General features: G+C 40.1%; 1 protein-coding gene across 1 annotated transcript in view; it reads right to left on the minus strand.

The window, feature by feature from the left end:
- kcnn4 (potassium intermediate/small conductance calcium-activated channel, subfamily N, member 4) overlaps window positions 1-16056 on the minus strand; it is a 91860-nt gene extending 75804 nt beyond the window's left edge. Inside the window, exon 1 of the mRNA XM_061916033.1 lies at window positions 15264-16056. Within this exon, the coding sequence (XP_061772017.1) occupies window positions 15264-15551 (288 nt within the window). The 5' untranslated portion in view covers window positions 15552-16056. The remainder of the gene's footprint in view (window positions 1-15263) is intronic.
- Between the last annotated feature and the right edge of the window lie 5007 nt (window positions 16057-21063).

Here is a 21063-nt window from a genome sequence, read left to right on the forward strand (position 1 = left end):
AAGGATTTAGTAGAGAACATTGACAAAAAAATTCACAACTTTTGGTCGCTAATAAAAAAGCCTTGCCTGTACCGGAAGTAGCAGACGATGTGTGCGTGACGACACCGGTTGTAGAGCTCCTCACATCCTCACATTGTTTATAATCATAGCCACCAGCAGCTACCGCGATTCGGACCAAGAAAGCGACAATTTCCCCATTAATTTGAGAGAGGATGAAAGATTCGTGGATGAGAATAGTTAGAGTGAAGGACTAGAAGGGGGAAAAAAAAGACGAGGGCAGTGGGAGCGATTCAGATGTTATTAGACACATTTAGTAGGATAATTCTGGGAAATCCCTTATCTGCCAATTGTGTTACTAGTGTTTTAGTGAGATTATATAGTCATACCTGAAAGTCGGAGGGGTGTGGTGACCGCCAGTGTCTCTGTGGGAAGCCACGGAGGAGCCAAGAAAGTCGCAGCTGCCTCTTTGACAGCTGCAGGAGGAACGACACAAGCGCCGCTAATGTTTACGGTAAGAACCGACTTATTACCACAATTTTCTCACCGAAACCTGCCGGTTGACATGTGGTAGAGATCCATGTTCGCTTGACCGCTCTGTTCCATATGAAAGTTTCACAACAAACAAAGAAACACCGCCTGTGTTTGTGTTGCTACAGCCGGCTGCAATACACCGCTCTCCACAAACATCTTTCTTATTTGTAGTCTCCATTATTAATTGAACAAATTGCAAAAAATTCAGCAACACAGATGTCCAGAATACTGTGTAATTATGTGATAAAAACAGTCTACTTTTAGCCGTGATCGGTGCTGGGAGAATATGTCCGCTACCACCGGTGACGTCACGCGTCATCATACGTGTCATCATACCGCAACGTTTACAAAAGGATACTTAACGCGAAATTTAAAATTGCAATTTAGTAAACTAACCCAGCCGTATTGGCATGTGTTGCAATGTCAAGATTTCATCAGTGATATATAAAATATCGGACTGCGTGGTCGGTAGTAGTGGGTTTCAGTAGGCCTTTAAATGCACCGTAAAAACACCATTCTATTGTAGTCCTCTGAGTATAAAACAATCACTTTGTCTAAGAGCACAGCTTGTAGGTTCAATTTGTTGCTCCGACTATAATGTGTTTGTAAAAGTTTGGATTGGGGGATGTCAATTCTTAATTGGGAAAAACATTCATGTGTCTTGTTTTCATGTTAAGATTTAAGTTAGCGAGCTTGCGCCAGTCAGTCCGGGATTTTATCAAAGTGCAGTTATCAGTCACAGTTTTTTGATAATTTACATTTAAAATGGTAATAATAATCGGTTAACAATAATACTGTGTATCGCTACATCCTTAGACCAGTGGTTGTCAACCTTTTTTCAGTGATGTACCTTTTTAATTCAAGTACCCCCTAATCAGAGCACAGCATTTTTGGTTAAAAAAATAGATAAAGAAATAAAATACAGCACTATGTCATCAGTTTTTGATTTATTAAATTGTATAACAGTGCAAAATATTGCTCATTTGTAGTGGTCTTTCTTAACTACTTGGAAAAAAAGATTTAAAAATAACTAAAAACTTGTTGAAAAATAAACAAGTGATTAAATTATAAATAAAGATTTCTACACATTGACGTAATCATCAACTGAAAGTGCCCTCTTTGGGGATTGTAATAAAGATCCATCTGGATTCATGAACTTAATTCTAAGCATTTCTTCACAAAAAAAGAAATCTTTAACATCAATATTTATGGAACATGTCCACAAAAAATCTAGCTGTCAACACTGAGTATTGCATTGTTGCATTTCTTTTCACAGTTTATGAACTTACATTATATTTTGTTGAAGTATTATTCAATACATATATTTGTAAAGGAGTTCTGCATCGTTGCTATTTTTAGAATATTTTTTTTAAATCTCACGTACCCCTTGGCATACCTTCAAGTACCCCCAGGGCTACGCGTACCCCCATTTGAGAACCACTGCCCGAGACAACTGACAGTTTGACACAAACTGTCAAAATAATCGAGGGAATCAATTGATAGACGCTATATACATTTTCTATTAAATAATCACATGTTCATAGTCCAGATACACTGAAGGTCCCTTAATACCAGGATGTTCAAACACGTCAGATATGTGTGTGTTCCCCTTTCGCTGTGGCCACACTCACAATACAATAATGGGCATTTTATTATTTTTTTCTTGTTAATAGAGTGGCCTTATGGTATTTTCATCTTCATTTAAATGGCTGTTTCCAGGTGTCTCCAATTGTAGCAATCAATAGATTTCATAGTTTTTCAAATTGTTTTATGATGTGTGGTGTACACTGCATCCAAACTTCCAGTGCTGTATAATGTTTCACCTTCCTTGGGCGCTGGACTTATTGCAGCCTCAAAGGCGCATAATAACAAAAGCACTTAAGTCAAAGAGATTTGACATTGAACATTCACATTTCATGGTCGATGAAAGGTTAGCCACAATCCGCGCAGTTGCGCACCTTTTTTTACTTGAGCACATTAGGACTAGAGCTCAAACGACTCCTCGAGTAACTTGATTACAAAATATATTCGAGTAATTTTTGCTGCCTCGAGGCGTCGTTAAGTCTTTGTATAGATTTTGGTTTTGTTTTTATGGCATTTTGCCTTGTTTAGTAGTCAAAGCTCACGTTTCGCACGGATTGTTTGGGTGTTGCACAGCGTGTTTACGTCAGATCATATGCCCCCTGCACTGCACAACAACGCTCCTACAAATACGCTTGAATTTAGTAAACTTTTTCGCCGACATAACTTGCAATGGTAGACGACGCAGAACGCAGTACACAAGAGCCATAGCAAAACGAGGGAATTAAGAAGCGAAAAAAGTTGTCAAAGGTGTGGGAACACTTCACACTAAAATCGAAGGGAAACACATTTGTATGCAAACATTGCAGAGTGGAGCTCGCATACCACAATAGCACAAGTTCGATGCTGCAGGACCTGTCGAGAAAGCATCCGACTGATGGACGTCCAGAGGCCAGGTAAGTCATCTCTTATTAAATGTAAACGGAAAAGTTGTGTTATTAAAGTAAATGTTATTCATTATGATAACCACAATGTGTTCTTTCACCCCCTGCAAAGTCTTTAAATGCCGCCAAAAGGTGTTGAAAATTAATAACGCTATCCGAGCTGTCGTGTTCAATTAGCTTTTCATTCCTAACCACGCGAAAGTAGTCGTGCATAGTTATTCGGGTTATTCAAGTCATGCAACCACATGCTACTTGGATAGCTCGCACTTGCACCCACTATAGTCTCTATAGCATCGGGGCCGATCTACATTTCTGCTCGGATGGGTGGTAAATCTTAAGCTACTTTTCTGAGCATGTGCAATTTTTGCTTGGTGGTGACTCACCACTGGTTGCACATTTCAAATGCAGTACTAAAGGCACTACCTAACCAACTTATTATGTTTGATATAATGAAAACTTATTTGATATTTTTTATTTTGATACTAAGAATATAGTTGTATTTGAACTTTCTCAGGGAATATTAATTGTGAGCTAATTTTGTATATACGTGTTTTCATCTCAAACATGTTATGATGTCAAAATGAACATTGGTTACTATTTTGCATGCAAAAAAAGCAATGAACTGTGTTGCATTCTTAAAATTTTAAACTGTTTTCATCATTATTTATTGGTTTGTCTTTTTATAGTGTTGATGTATTGTTGGCAGGTTGAAAACAGCTCAATGGATTTTAGTGTAGAAACCACCATTTAAACATTGTATAATAATCATCAAAAATGCACAAGAGACAAGAACTTTTTTTATGTGGTCAGACCAAACAGCACATAGAGTTGTGACCGCACCTGTTTTTTATTAGCACACACAAATTGGCACAATCAATCAATCAGCTGTGCGTGTCAGCCTTCAATAATGAAAACAGGCGTTTAGGAAATAAAAGACAATTAGGCCGAACGCAATAATTGAGGACACATCTTAACATGTATAATTAAACCTTAGTTAAGCAAAAATATTGCTCTGGCCCGGCTGCACCAAATAATAATATAAATCCATTTAATAAAGTCAAAATACAAATAAGGCAACAAGAGAACTTACACTTCTCAAATAATAGTATGAATCCATTTAATAAAGTCAAAATACAAATAAGGCAACAAGAGAACTTACACTTCTCTTTTGTAAAGTACATTTGTATAGCCGATATGATAATAAAAATAAAAAAATAAAAAATATGATTTATTCGATTACTCGATCAATCGATCGGGATATTCAATAGAATACTCGATTACTAAAATATTCGATAGCTGCAGTTCTAATTAGGACAATGTCAGATTTTGTTTTCTTCTTGTTTTTTATATATTCAAAGTGTTGAAATTAACTTTTAGGCAAATATTCAAGTTAAAAAAATAGAATTTGTAGGCTTCCACGTCCAAACTAAAAGATCCCCAGAAAGTTGAGAGGCAATGCCTCATTGAAATATTCAGGTCCCTAGTGGGATATGGGGTCAAAGTGTAAACTCCCGCTTAGCACAACATACACTGACTTCCAGACTAAATGATGCGGAAAGTTCACCTCAAGTTCCGAGGGTAATCTCGCTGGAGGGGGAAAAGGCAAAATGTGGAAAAATGGTCTACAAATAGCTCTATTTTCGTGCAGAACCAACATAACTAGTATGCTGCCATTAACTTTGATAGGACCTACATGCAGTACAGTCTGCAGCATAAATGCAGTTGAAGTGGTTTTAACAAACAAAAGCAATCAATGCATTACTTGGCCAGTAAATAGATTATGAATGACTAAAAGGCTTATAACTGGGAAGGAAAACACTCAAGACGGTAACAGTACATGAAATGTAAAGAGTAATGCAGACAATTATTACGTAAGTATACTGTACAAATTAATAAACAACATAGAACTTTCTGAGGATGCTGAAAAGTACTTAAATGGCTAATTATGAGTCTATTTGACTAAACAAGGTGGTCTAATGTTTCCTCATGCATGGGAACCTTTTTCCATGAGGGACTATTGTTGATTGTGTAGCCTGCCCTTATCTGCTAAGATCTGCAAATTAATGGCATGACGGGCCTGGAAGTGGACTCGCTAATGAAAGCCTGCACAAGTTTTGTCCGGCTCATGCTGTTTGCTAGTTAGAAGGAAGTTGCTATGGCAAGACTGAGTGGGAAGTCTTCTATATGTATTGTGTATTTTTTTTGTTGGTAAAAGAGAGATGATGAGAGATTATCATCACACTTCAACATGTCTAACATGTAAATGCTGCCTATGTGTTAGCTCAGCATTGTAAATGAAAATCTGGATAAAAAAAACTAACATACAAGCCCATTGAGCCTGCTCAGTGGCCTAGTGGTTAGAGTGTCTGCCCTAAAATCGGTAGGTTGTGAGTTCAAACTCCAGCCAAGGCATACCAAACACTATAAAAATGGGACCCATTACCTCCCTGCTTGGCATTCAGCATCAAGGGTTAGAATTGGGGGTTAAATCACCAAAATGATTCCCGCTGGTCATTGGTCCCCTCACCTCTCAGGTGGTGGAACAAGGGGATGGGTCAAATGCAGAGGATAATTTCACCACACATAGTGTGTGTGTGACTATCAGTGGTACTTTAACTTAACTTTAACATTTATTACCAAATTAGCACTGTAGACATGAACCAGAAGTAGGTATGAGCTACACGAACAGTGTGCCGTTTGACCAATAAACATTGCTGGTCCTGCTTCGTCCACACATGAAACAAATATTTTGATTAGACAAACGCAAATTTGATTGGCCAAAATTAACTCTGTATTTTTTTTTATTTTTTTTTTACCTTTCAAGTATGATATGCCAGAAGTAAACATCAAGTATGAAACTGAGTGAAACATTTCCAATAAAAAACATGTTTTGCCACATGAGTTTTTTTGTTGTCACTGCAATGAGGTGGCGACTTATCCAGGGTGTACCCCGCCTTACGCCCGATTGTAGCTGAGATAGGCGCCAGCGCCCCCCGCGACCCAAAAGGGAATAAGCGGTAGAAAATGGATGGAAAATTTTTGGTTGTTGTTGGGTTTTTTTTACCAAATATGACTTTTCTTTAACACACACTGCTGTGGGATAGGGTGGAAGAAGGGGTTAGTGCGTTTGCCTCACAACAAGAAAGTCCCGAACTCGGGGTCTTTCTGTGTGCAGTTTGCTTGTCCTCCCCGTGACTGCGTGGGTTCACTCCGAGTACTCCGGCTTCCATCCACCTCCAAAGACATGCACCTGGGGATAGGTTGATTGGCAACACTGAATTTGCCCTGGTGTGAATGTGAGTGTGAATGTTGTCTGTCTATCTGTGTTGGCCCTGCGATGAAGTGGCGACTTGTCCAGAATGTACCCCGCCTACAGCCCAAATGCAGCTGGGATGGGCTCCAGTGGCCCCCGAGACCCCGAAAGGGACAAACGGTAGAACATGGATGGATGGATACTGTGGGATATCATTCCATTCCTCAACCAGGTGTTGTTCCTAGTCAGTTTATATCATCATTTATATTCTAATTTACCTTTGCCATCAGGTAGGTTTGTCTGTCAGTTAGTTAGTTAGTTAGTTAGTTAGTTAGTTAGTTAGTTAGTTAGTTAGTTAGTTAGTTAGTTAGTTAGCAAAATTATTTAAAACATTATGGGTGTTTTTGATTTTGAAATTTACCTTTTGGTGGTGATCCAGATTACATAACATTTATGACTTTTCTTTGTCACACACTGCTGTGGGATGGCATTCCACTTTTCCATTACCATTTAACATATGGTAAGGCAGAAGTATATATCAAGATTGAAATTCTCACATAAAAAGCTTGGATTGCTACATTTTGTGAGCTCACTTAACACTTATGACTTTTCTTCTTCACAAACTGCTATGGGATGGCATTCCCCTTTTCCATTACCGTTTAACATATTAAAGCAGAAGTATATATCAAGATTCAAATTCTCACATAAAAAGCTTGGATTGCTACAATTTGTGAGCTCACTTAACACTTATGACTTTTCTTTGTCACACACTGCTGTGGGATGGCATTCTACTTTTCCATTACCATTTAACATATTAAAGCAGAAGTACATATCATGATTCAAACTCTCACATAAAAATCTTGGATTGCTACATTTTGTGAGCTCACTTAACACTTATGACTTTTCTTTGTCACACACTGCTGTGGGATGGTATTCCACTTTACCATTACCATTTAACATATGGTAAGCAAGAAGTATATATCAAGACTCAAACCCTCACGTAAAAAGCTTGGATTGCTACAATTTGTGAGCTCACTTAACACTTACGACTTTTCTTTGTCACACACTGCTGTGGAATGGCATTCCAATTTTCCATTACTATTTAACATATAGTGAAGCAGACAAGACTCAAACTCTCACAAAAAAAGCTTGGATTGCTACATCTGGTCAGCTCACTTAACACTTATGACTTGTCTTTGTCACACACTGCTGTGGGATGGCATTCCACTCCTCAACCATGAGTTGTAGAAAGTCGATTTATCGTACTATTTTCAAGTATGATATGGCAGAAGTAAACATCAAATATGAAAACACTCCCTGTGTACGTCATGTTGTCACTGTCCAATAAATAGCATGTATAGTCACATTGTGTAAGTTTACTTTCCAAAAATTTACTTTTTGTTTATCATATAAAATTCCATTCTTTTGTGAAGGCTCTTCAAAAAGTATGCAAAGCTCCATCAAAACGCCAAAATAAAGTAGTCTGTGTATACTTAAGTTTTCTTATAGGTTTTACTTACTTTTCTTAGGTCACGTTCTATATTTTAAACACTCCTTACTATCATTTACTATTTACTTGTACAGTACTCTTTCAATATGGAGCATTTTTTTCATCAATGCATTTTACGAATGTTTGCACTCCATATTATCTAAAATTTGTTTGTATAAGGATAAGGATGTGTTAGGCCAGGGGTCATCAACCTGTGGCTCTAGAGCCGCATGGCTCTTTAGCGCCACCCTAGTGGGTCCCTGGACCTCTTTCACAGATGTGTGAAAAGGGAAAAAGATAAAGCAAAAAACATATTGTTTGTTTTAATATATTTTCTACAGAAAAACAAACATGACCCAAACCTTCCTAATTGTTAGAAATCCCACTGTTTATGTTATACATGCTTCACTGATGAGAGTATTTCGCAAGCCCCGTTTTGTCCTACTAATTTCAGCGATTCTTGAACTCATCTTAGTTTGTTTACATGTACAACTTTCTCTGATGCCGCCAAAGAAAAGCGTGTTTTATGCCACTCCTTCTTTGTCTCATTTTGTGCACCAAAAATTGTATGCTGTGTGTGAATGCACAAAGATGAGCTTTGTTGATCTTAGTGATATGCTGGAGTGCTTATTAGGCATATTTGGTCAATCCAAGACTGCAAGCTAATCGATGCTAACATGCTATTTAGGCTAGCTGTATGTGCATATTGCATCATTATGCCTCGTTTGTGGGTATAGTTGAGCTCATTTAATTTCCTTTACTTATGTCCTCTGTGTATTTAATTTATATTTGTATGTCTCATGACACATTATCCGTATGTACTATTTGCTGCATTTCTGATAGTTGTTTGTGTGCCATGTTGTTCCAGACCACAGCAAACTTTACCCAGCTTGCAAAGACTGTAATAAATCCATTAGAAGAAGACATCCTGCCGTTTCCTTAAACTTGGACACACACATGTAATACCTTTGGCCATTCGGAGCCAGTGATTTCTGGAAGTTATCTCATCCTGTGAGAAGCCTCCATTTTACTAATGATTTCCAATGTTGCAGAAATGTGTAAAATAAAAAATAAGATACAACATTTCTGTCAACTAAGATTTGCATCAGCCTTTGATAGTAGGCTATTATAGCTAATATAGAGACCTGTGTCATTGCAACACTTATATAAGACTTTTGAATTTTTGCAGCTCCAGACAGATTTTATTTTATTATTATTTTTTGTCCAATAGGGCTCTTTCAACATTTTGGGTTGCCGGCCCCTGTGTTAGGAAAACAGTAGGCACATTTGAGTTAGTCATCCGCTACCTAGCACATGAAACATTATCTGTATGTACTATTTGCTGCATTTCTGATAATTGGTTGTGTGCCATGTTGTTCCAGACCACAGCAAACATTACCCAGCTTCCAGTGACGTGCTGTCAGGGGAGGAAAGTGAGGCAGTGCCTCACCTGCCACCAGGTGGCTTAACCATGAGATGTTCCAAAATGAAGTAATAAAATAAAATAAGTTTTAATATTTCTCTTTTGGCTTATGTTTTCTATGTGATTTTGGTGTGGTTCCTGTATATTTTGATCATTTTCATGGTCAAAATCGCAGAAATTCCATGTTTCCTAATCAAAACAATACAGCCGATGAGAAATGGGGCAGACACAGGCGGTGCCTCCACAGCTACACACAGTGTGTATTGGGCATGTGCGTGCGAGGGGGCGCATGCTTGTTGCCACGTGGAAAGGCAGGTCTTGAGGCAGCAAGTACCTCTGCCTCAAAGTAGGGGGCGATATATTGTCAACTTGCAGTTCAATGCCTCAGCAGTACTCTGACTTGCCACACTGGGAGAAGTGGGGGCGCTCAAGCTAGCAGACACAGAACTCTCCAGTGGAAGCCAGCATTTTTTTTGTATTATTTCTTTAACTGTATTCATAACAAACATGGCATTTTAGAGTAAGCCAGCGTTTGTGGGTGTTTTTTTGTCGGATGCAAAAATATTGTTTAATTTCTTGAAATTAAATTTAATTAAATGAACGTTTCAGCCAATATGGAGGATTATATACTGTATCCAAGATTAAGTACTTCTCTAAACTGGACTTTAAGACAAAATGAATGCAATCATACAAATTACGTCTTCATGAAAGATAGCTATTGCTGCTTCAGATACAAATACAGAAAGGTAATATACACTCACAATACTTGATTTATTTTGTTAAAATCAAATGGGACCAAAAGTATTTAATAACAACTTTATAAAATAGTTTTTGGACCCATTTATCATATCATAACATCATTATGATAATGTTTTTATGAAAGCGAATAATGCCCTTTTTTTTTCCTGTTACTTGATTCCATCCAACCATCCATCTTCTTCCGCTTATCAAAGGTCGGGTCGTGGGGGCAGCAGCCAAAGCAGGGAAGCCCAGACTTCCCTCTCCTCAGCCACTTCGTCTAGCTATTCCCGGGGGATCCCGAGGCGTTCCCAGGCCAGCCGGGAGACATAGTCTTCCCAACGTGTCCTGGGTCTTCCCAGTGGCCTCCCACCCGTTGGGAGGCGTTCGGGTGGCATCCTGACCAGATGCCCGAACCACCTCATCTGGCTCCTCTCGATGTGAAGTAGCAGCGGCTTTACTTTGAGTTCATCCCGGATGGCAGAGCTTCTCACCCTATCTATACGGGAGAGCCCTGCCACCCGGCGGAGGAAACTCATTCCGGCCGCTTGTACCCGTGATCTTATCCTTTCGTTCATGACCCAAAGCTCATGACCATAGGTGAGGATGGGAACGTAGATTGACCGGTAAATTGAGAGCTTTGCCTTCCGGCTCAGCTCCTTCTTCACCACAACGGATCGGTACAACGTCCGCATTACTGAAGACGCCACACCGATCCGCCTGTCGATCTCGCGATCTACTCTTCCCTCACTTGTGAACAAGACTCCTAGGTACTTGAACTCCTCCACTTGGGGCAGGGTCTCCTCCCCAACCCGGAGATGGCACTCACCCTTTTACGGGAGAGAACCATGGATTCGGACTTGGAGGTGCTGATTCTCATTCCGGTTGCTTCACACTCGGCTGCGAACCGATCCAGTGAGAGCTGAAGATCCCGGTCAGATGAAGCCATCAGGACTACATCATCTGCAAAAAGCAGAGATCTAATCCCGCGGCCACCAAACCGGAACCCGTCAACGCCTTGACTGCGCCTAGAAATTCGGTCCATAAAAGTTATCAACAGAATCGTTGACAAAGGGCAGCCTTGGCGGAGTCCAACCCTCACTGGAAACGTGTCCGACTTACTGCCGGCAATGCGGACCAAGCTCTGACACTGATCGTACAGGGAGCGGACCGCCACAATAAGACAGACCGATACCCCATACTCTCTGAGCACTCCCCACAGGACTTCCCGAGGGACACGGTCGAATGCCTTCTCCAAGTCCACAAAGCACATGTTGACTGGTTGGGCAAACTCCCATGCACCCTCAAGGACCCTGCCTAGAGTATATAGCTGGTCTACAGTTCGACGGCCAGGACGAAAACCACACTGTTCCTCCTGAATCCGAGGTTCGACTATCCGCTGGAGCCTCCTCTCCAGTGCACCTGAATAGACCTTACCGGGAAGGCTGAGGAGTGTGGTCCCACGATAGTTGGAACACACCCTCCAGTTCCCCTTCTTAAAGAGAGGAACCACCACCCCGGTCTGCCAATCCAGAGGCACCTCCCCCGATGCTGCAGAGTTTTGTCAACAAAGACAGCCCCACAGCATCCAGAGCCTTAAGGAACTCCAGGCAGATCTCATCTACCCCCGGGGCCTCGCCGCCAAGGAGCTTTTTAACTACCTCAGCAACCTCAGCCCCAGAAATAGGAGAGCCCACCACAGATTCCCCAGGCACCGCTTCCTCATAGGAAGACGTGTTGGTGGGATTGAGGAGGTCTTCAAAGTATTCCCTCCACCGATCCACAACGTCCTCAGTCGAAGTCAGCAGAACACCATCCGCACCATACACGGTGTGGACAATGTAGTGCTTCCCCTTCCTGAGGCAGCGGATGGTGGTCCAGAATCGCTTCGAAGACGTCCAGAAGTCGTTTTTCATGGCTTCCCCGAACTCCTCCCATGTCCGAGTTTTTGCCTCCGCAACCGCTGAAGCCGCACACCGTTTGGCCTGTCGGTACCTGTCCGCTGCCTCTGGAGTCCTATGAGCCAAAATAACCCGATAGGACTCTTTCTTCAGCCTGACGGCATCCCTAACCGCCGGTGTCCACCAATGGGTTCTCGGATTACCACCACGACAGGCACCAACTACATTGCGGCCACAGCTCCAATCAGCTGCCTTAGCAATAGAGGTGCGAAACGTAGTCCACTCCGACTCAATGTCCCTCACCTCCCTTGTAACATGTTCCAAGTTCTTCTGGAGGTGGGAATTGAAACTCTCTCTGACAGGAATCTCTGCCAGACATTCCCAGTAGACCCTCACAATGCATTTGGGCCCGCCAGGTCTGTCCGGCATCCTCCCCCACCATCGCAGCCAACTCACCACCAGGTGGTGATCGGTAGAAAGCTCCGCCCCTCTCTTCCCCCAAGTGTCCAAAACATGAGGCCGCAAATCAGATGACACAACTACAAAGTCGATCATGGAATTGCGGCCTCGGGTGTCCTGGTGCCAAGTGCACATATGGACACCCTTATGTTTGAACATGGTGTTTGTTATGGACAATCTGTGACGAGCACAAAAGTCCAAACACAAAACACCACTCTGGTTCAGATCCGGGCGGCCATTCTTCCCAATCACGCCTCTCCAGGTTTCACTGTCCTTGCCAACGTGAGTGTTGAAGTCCAGTAGGACAAGGGAATCACCCGGGGGAGCACTTTCCAGTACTCCTCGAGTGTACCCAGCTTTTGATAGTAGGCTAATATACCTAGTATAGACACCTGCGTCATGTGTTGCCTTAATTTTAACACTTATATAAGACTTTTAATTTTTTGCAGCTCCAGACAGATTTTGTATTTATTTTTTTGGTCCAATATGGCTCTTTCAACATTTTGGGTTGCCGACCCCTGTGTCAGGCAAACAGTAGGAACATTTGAATTAGTCATCCGAGGTACATACAGTTTCATAGCTCATGACACATGATTTGTATGTACTATTTGCTGCATTTCTGATAATTGGTTGTTTGCCATGTTGTTCCAGACCTCAACAAATGTTACCCAGCTTGCAAAGATTGTAATAAATCCATTAGAATAAGACAGCCTGCCCTTTCCTTAAACTTGGACACACACATTTAATACCTTTGGCCATTCTGAGCCAGTAATCTCAAGAAGTTGTCTCATCCTGTGAGAAGCCTCCATTTTACTAATGATTTCCATTGTTGCAAAATGTGTAGAATAAAAATCTAAATACAACATTTCTGTCAACGAAGGTTTGCGTCAGCCTTTGATGGTAGGCTAATACAGCTAATATAGACATATGTCATGTGTTGCCTTCATTTTAACATTTATATAAGACTTTTATTTTTTGCAGCTCCAGACAGATTTTAATTTTTTTTTTTTTTGTCCAATTTGGCTCTTTCAACATTTTGGGTTGCCGACCCCTGTGTTAGGCAAACAGTAGGCACATTTGAGTTAGTCATCCGAGGTAAATACTGCTTCGTAGTTCATGACACAATATCTGTATGTACTATTTGCTGCATTTCTGATAATTGGTTGTGTGCCATGTTGTTCCAGACCACAGCAAACGTTGCCCAGCGTGCAAAAATTTTAATAAATCCATTAGAAGACAGCCTGCCCTTTCCTTAAAGGCCTACTGAAACCCACTACTACCCACCACGCAGTCTGATAGTTTATATATCAATGATGAAATATTAACATTGCAATACATGCCAATACGGCCTTTTTAGTTTACTAAATTGCAATTTTAAATTTCCCGCGAGTTTTTTCTTGAAAACGTTGTACGCTTGACGTCACGGGCTGTTAAGAAATATGAGCGATGCGCATACACACAGCTAAAAGTCATCTGATTTAACCGCATAATTACACAGTATTTTGGAGATCTGTGTTGCTGAATCCTTTGCAATTTGTTCAATTAATATTGGAGAAGTCAAAGTAGAAAGATGGAGTTGGGAAACTTTAGCCTTTAGCCACACAAACACATGGTGATTCCTTGTTTAAAATTCACGTAGGTGAAACTTTACTATGGATCACAGCGAACATGTATCCCAACCGAATGTCAACCAGCAGGTTTCGGTGAGAAAATTGTGGTAAAAAGTCGCTTCTTACCGGAGATCAGCTGAGCTTGTGCCGCCCATAAAGCTGCCGTCGACTTCCCTGAGACACTGCGCGTTAACACACCCGTGGGCACACCCCTCCGACTATCAGGTACTGTTAAACTCACTGAAACACTAGCAACACAATAGAAAGATAAGGGATTTCCCAGAATTATCCTAGTAAATGTGTCTAAAAACATCTGAATCCGTCCCAATGTCCGTTGCTATCAATATCCTCAAAAAGGCCCAAAACATCATAAAGGACCCATCTCAGCCTGGAAATAAACTTTTTGAACTGATGCCCTCAGGCAGGAGATACAGGACAATAAAATGCCGGACAAACCGTTTTAAAAACACTTTTTACCCGAGAGCAATAGTATCACTGAACACAAGATAACAATAAGGACTGTGCATGTGAGCTGTATGCTTGGTATTTTTATGAATTTTATGTATTTTTATCTATTTATCTAAGTTCTTATGGTTTTATTTATATATATTTTTATGGTTTTAAGTATAATTTTGCACTGAATCAGTTTATATACAATTTCGTTGTACAAATGTACAATGACGATATAGATATATTCTATTCTATTCTAAACACAAATTTTTCATTCTCGCTCAAATTAATGGGGAAATTGTCGTTTTCTCGGTCCGAATAGCTGTTTTTGTTGGAGGCTCCCATTAGAAACAATGTGAATATGTGAGGAGCCATCAACATGTGACGTCATCGTCTGCGACGTCCAGTAGAGGCAGGGCTTTTCTGTTAGCAAGCAAAAGTTGCGAACTTTATCGTGGATGTTCTCTACTAAATCCTTTCAGCAAAAATATGGCAATATCGCGAAATGATCAAGTATGACACACAGAATGGACCTGCTATCCCCGTTTGAATAAGAAAATCTCATTTCAGTAGGCCTTTAAACTTGGACACACACATTTGATACCTTTGGCCATTCTGAGCCAGTAATCTCAAGAAGTTATCTTATCCTGTGAGAAGCCTCCATTTTACTAATGTTTTCCAATGTTGCAAAAATGTGTAGAATAAAAATTTAAATACAACATTTCTGTCAACGAAGGTTTGCGTCAGACTTTGAGAGTAGTCTAATATAGACACCTACGTCATGTGTTGCCTTCATTTTAACACTTATATGTCTTTAATTTTTTTGCAGCTCCAGACAGAGTTTATTTTTATTTTTGTTTGTCCAATATGGCTCTGTCAACATGTTTGGGTTGCCGACCCCTGTGTCAAGCAAACAATAAGCACATTTGAGCCAAGATACATACCGCTTCGTAGAAGAAGGGGCACATCTCAGTATGGATGATCATAAGCAGGATTCCCAGCAGAGCTGCGCCCAAAGCCAGCGTGCACAGCCGCTTCTTGTCCTCCAACAAAAACTTTCTGTCCCGCAGTCGGTACAGGTCGTCTCCCTCCATGTGAGCCGTCCTTTTCCCTGGGAGCGACACCGGCACGGACACTTCTGCGGTGTCTCCGCCGTTCCTGTCGATCCCGCAATTCACCTTGGAGTTGACGTGCATGGCGCGCTTGGTCATCTCCATCTCCAGGGCGCACATGAGTGTGTGCGTGTGGGTGTGTGGGGTGGTGGTGTGGGGGGCGACTTGGACCGGGACCGCTTTGATTGTCGTCGCCCCCCCGGCGATGGTGATCTATGCACGGCGTGGGCTCCAGTCATGGGAAGACGTGTCCAACAGTGGTATAGCAATGGCAGAGGCGCGGCATTGATGCTGTTTACAAACACACACACTGCTGTGTTATCTTATCTTATTTGCATGGCTTCTTGTTTAAGGGCGTGTTGCTTCGGGTGCTTCACGTAGGGAAGTCACTCCAAAACTTACTCTTTTTTTTTTTTTTTTTAAACAAACGAAGTCACAACACGAAGGCCGTGACGTCACAGTCCTCTTCCTGTTGAGGTACAATGGCGGTTCGTTCGTTCCACCCTACCCCGATAAGTACGCTAACTGACGTCACCAACTCCAAATCTAAGTTTAAACTAATGTATGTGTAACAAACAATTTGTTTCGAAGAACAGTATAAAACAATGGCAATGTTAGCTTTTGTTGGCTGCGCACCTGCCAAGATCCACATAAATTGCTACTGAACTCGTGCACGCATGCGCGTCAACGCTGAAGCGTGCTTCCAACAAAATAAACCTAATATTTAAGGTAAAAAAATTAATAAATGTTGTTGTATTGTGGTTGTTTTCTACGGAGCCCCTAAAGCAGGGGTCACCAACCTTTTTGAAACCAAGACTGCTTGGGTACTGATTAATGCGAAGGGCTACCAGTTTGATACACACTTAAATAAATTGCCAGAATTAGTCAATTTGCCTTTAATAAATATATATATGTACACACACACACACACACACACACACATATATATATATATATATATATATATATATATATATATATATATATATATATATATATAAATTGTAGTTCTGTCTGTCATTCCGTCGTACATTTTTTTTCTTTACGGAAGGTTTTTTGTAGAAAATAAATGATGAAAAAGAAACACTTAATTGAACGGTTTAAAAGAGGAGAAAACAGGAAAAAAATTAAAATTAAATTTTGAAACATAGTTTATCTTCAATTTCAACCTTTTAAAATTCAAAATTCAACTGAAAAAAATGAAGAGAAAAACTAGCCAATTCGAAATCTTTTTGAAAAAATTAAAAAAAGAATTTATGGAACATCATTAGTAATTTTTCCTGATTAAGATTAATTTTAGAATTTTGATGACATGTTTGAAATAGGTTAAAATCCAATCTGCACGTTGTTAGAATATATAACAAATTGGACCAAGCTATATTTCCTACAAAGACAAATCATTATTTCTTCTAGATTTTCCAGAACAAAAATTTTAAAAGAAATTCAAAAGACTTTGAAATAAGATTTAAATTAGTTTTACAGATTTTCTAGATTTACCAGAATATTTTTATTTTTATTTTAATCATAATAAGTTTGAAGAAATATTTAAAAAATATTCTTCGTCGAAAAAACAGAAGCTAAAATAAATAATTAAATTAAAATATATTTATTATTCTTTACAATAAAAAAATACTTGAACATTGATTTAAATTGTCAGGAAAGAAGAGGAAGGAATTTAAAAGATAAAAAAGGTATATGTGTTTAAAAATCCTACAATCATTCATAAGGTTGTATTTTTTCTCTAAAATTGTCTTTCTGAAAGTTACAGGAAGCAAAATAAAAAAAATTATGAATTTATTAAAACAAGTGAAGACCAAGTCTTTAAAATATTTTCTTGGATTTTCACATTCTAGTTGTGTTTTGTCTCCCTTCGAATTAAAAATGTTGAGCGAAGCGAGACTAGCTTGCTAGTAAATAAATAAAATCTAAAAAATAGAGGCAGCTCACTGGTAAGTGCTGCTATTCGAGCTATTTTTGGAACAGGCCAGCGGGCTACTCATCTGGTCCTTATGGGCTACCTGCTGCCCGGGGGCACCGCGTTGGCGACCCCTGCCCTAAAGGGACATGGATGTTTTGCGAGATCTCGCAATACTTTTTGCGAGCTCTCGCTAAATATTTTTTTGCCTATGTCTATGAACCGGAAGTAAAACAGACAGCGATGGTGAACTTTGATTGATTGATTGAAACTTCTATTAGTAGATTGCACAGTACAGTACTTATTCCGTACAATTTGCCACTAAATGGTAACACCCGAAAAAGTTTTTCAACGTGTTTAAGTTGGGGTCCACGTTAATCAATTCATGGTACAAATATATACTATCAGCATAATACAGTCATCACACAAGTTAATCATCAGAGTACACATTGAATTATTTACATTATTTACAATCGAGGGGTGGGATGTGGGCGGGGGGTAGGTTTGGTTGATATCAGCACTTCAGTCATCAACATTTGCATCATCTGAGAAATGGACATTGAAACAGTGTAGGTCTGACTTGGTAGGATATGTACAGCAAGTAGTGGACATACAGAGATCAGAAAGCATAAGAACAAGAATATACATTTGAATATTTACATTGGATTATATACAATCCGGCGAAGTGGGATGTGAAGGGTGCAGGGTGTTAGTTTAGGGTTGTAGTTGCCTGGAGGTGTTCTTTTAGTGCGGTTTTGAAGGAGGCTGGAGATGCACTTTCTTCTACACCCATTGGGAGTGCATTCCACATTGATGTGGCATAGAAGAAGAATGAGTTAAGACCTTTGTTTGATCGGAATCTGGGTTTAACGTGGTTTGTGGAGCTCCCCCTGGTGTTGTGGTTATGGTGGTCATTTACGTTAAGTAGTTTGACATGTACTTCGGTATCAGGGAGGTGTAGTGGATTTTATAGACTAGGCTCAGTGCAAGTTGTTTTACTCTGTCCTCCACCTTGGGTCAGCTCACTTTGGAGAAGTAGGTAGGAGTGAGGTGTGATCTGGGGTGGAGGTCAAGAAGTAACCTGACTTGCTTGTTCTGGGATGTTTGCAGTCTAGTTTTGAGGGTTTTGGAGGTGTTGGGGTACCAAGAGGTGCATGCGTAATCGAAAAAGGGTTGAATGAGAGTTCCTGCTTGAATCTTCATGGTGCTTTTGTTGACCATAGAGGAGATTCTGTAGAGAAATCTTGTTCGTTGGTTGACCTTTTTGATTACCTTGGTTGCCATTTTATCACAGGAAAGATTAGCCTCTAGAATGGAACTTAGGTAGGTGACTTCATCTTTCCTGGTAATAACAATGTCACCCACTTTTATAGTGGAGTCACTGACTTTCTTAAGGTTGATGTGGGACCCAAATAGGATGGATTACGTTATCCAAGTGTATGGATAGCTTGTTGTCAGCGAGCCAGGTGCAAATTCTACTGAGTTCGGCACTGAGCTAGCTGAAGCTAACTTCGAACAAAATAAACATAGAAATTAAGGTAAAAAAAAAAAATTGATGTATTTTGTTGTTTTCTACGGAGCCCCTAAGGGGACATGGATGTTTTGGGAGATCTTGCAATACTTTTTGCGAGATTTTGCAAAAGTTTTTTTTCCTATGTCAGTGAACCGGAAGTAAAACAGACAGCGATGGTGAACCGAAAGTGAAACAGACACAGCGATGGAGGATTGGGAGCATGCGGGAGCCTACCCATCATCTGTGCTCTGTTGTGGGACCAAAATACGATTTGATGTCTTTATATGTTAGGTCAATACTAAAATAGAAATCAACAAACTTCTCCCACGGATGATGGGTAGGCTCCTCCATCGCTGTGTCTCGCAAAATATTTTTTTCCCTCCATGTCCTTTAGGTTTTCCATAGTTTTCAGCATCATTGTTTTACAAACAAACCAAAATATAGGCATTATATTCCAGCAGACACAAAACAATGTTGAGAACTTTGTTGAATTAGGTCCTGACGTTGAGCAACCTAAACATAACGTTAGCCTATAGCCCTAAATCAGGAGTGTCTCAAAGGGCTGCACAAGCCACAACGACATCCTCAGCTCAGATCCCACATCAGGGCAAAAACTCAACCCAATGGCCTACAATGGCAAATCCACCCACCCCTATGTGGAGTGAAATTACTGCCAAAACTCCACAAACACACAAGAATGTTGATTGTCAATTGATTCCTTCAATAAAAAAAAAATTGCACTTAAAAAAAAACAAAAAAAAATATTTTATGCAAATAAAAACTTGGCAGTAATATTTCACTTTTTTGAATACTATATTCCACCCTGCACGATCCACACACTTGCACTCAGAGGACCAGTAATTCACACTCTATGACAGGTGGTGTTGCTGAGTCAAATTAAAGTTGCCATAAGTAATAATTTTATGTCAAGTCATCATTAAATGGCCCTGATATGTCAAAAGGCATTTATAAATCATGTTATTTCCGAATACCTCTGTAACTGATAACGCTACTTCAGCCAGGATATGCTCATTTCAAAATTAGATTTACAGCCCCGAAATTTTGGTATTGTTTTCATTTTGATGTCCCGCCCTCCACCGTTTGAACAATTCGAAAGTCTGAGTGTGTCACATCCAGGTTGCCAGTTACGCACCGCCATCTTCGTCGAGCTACTGCCACTGGTAAAGTTACTAAACATGTAACACCTTAGTAAATCTAAAAGGCGTCGTTGCAATTCAAAACAAGGATTTGTATCGGGGGTGCCTTTGAAAGACGGACATGATTGAAGGCGGAGAAGATTTTTTCATCTGATGCCAAACTTTCTAATTTCCTCCTAGATAGGTAAGTCAGGCATTTACGTTTTCTTATTACTTGTAATAATTCAAAATGGACAATTTGTATGTAAACTATATTGTCCAATACAGTCTATGATATTGTCTAATAAAGCTAGTATGTTCGTGCAACGAATGCTTAGCGTGATGTGCTTAGCTCATAGTGTAATGCTTAGCATGCTAGCCCGGTCAATGACACATCAACATACAGGCTAACAGGGGAAATATATGCCCGTTAGCCTGTATGTTGATATGTCATCCAACAGACAGGGCAAAATATATTTTCGAAAAATAAAACCTATGTGGATATCATTGCCTATTTCGTTCTCAATATATTGATACGCTGAGGAAATGGGTTCTAATAAAAGCACGGCTAATTGCGGTTTCTGGTACTATATGTGTATGTATGGCACATATGGGGTGGTATTTGCTTGGAACAATACAATGCATTACATGTAATGATGTTCTACTGTGTGTATTGACATAGAAGGCTACATGATTTATGCGTAACGTGGTTTTTCTTTTTGCGTAACGAGTGTTGGCTCATAGAATTGCACTCTGCACTGAAAGATGGTGAAGTGCGTACATGGAAGAGAATGCAGTGCGTCAGGTCAGATGCAACATGGAGTAATGCTGAATGAAATGTGGTAATTTTACTGCTGGCCTTGGCTTGCCATCAAAGTAGGCCTATGCGAAAAATTATATATTAATATTTTAATGGTTGTCTGTGCAGTCAAACTACATTTTAGCAGGGTAATGCCAACAATCTGTCCCGGCTCCCGACGAAAATATTGCTGTGTATCTTTACAAATACCTTTGGCTAATTGACATCGGTAAAATCTGGCATAATTACTTTGCACACTATCTTGCAAG

This window comes from Nerophis ophidion, linkage group LG11, assembly GCF_033978795.1.
Source record: "Nerophis ophidion isolate RoL-2023_Sa linkage group LG11, RoL_Noph_v1.0, whole genome shotgun sequence".
Lineage (NCBI taxonomy): Eukaryota > Metazoa > Chordata > Actinopteri > Syngnathiformes > Syngnathidae > Nerophis > Nerophis ophidion.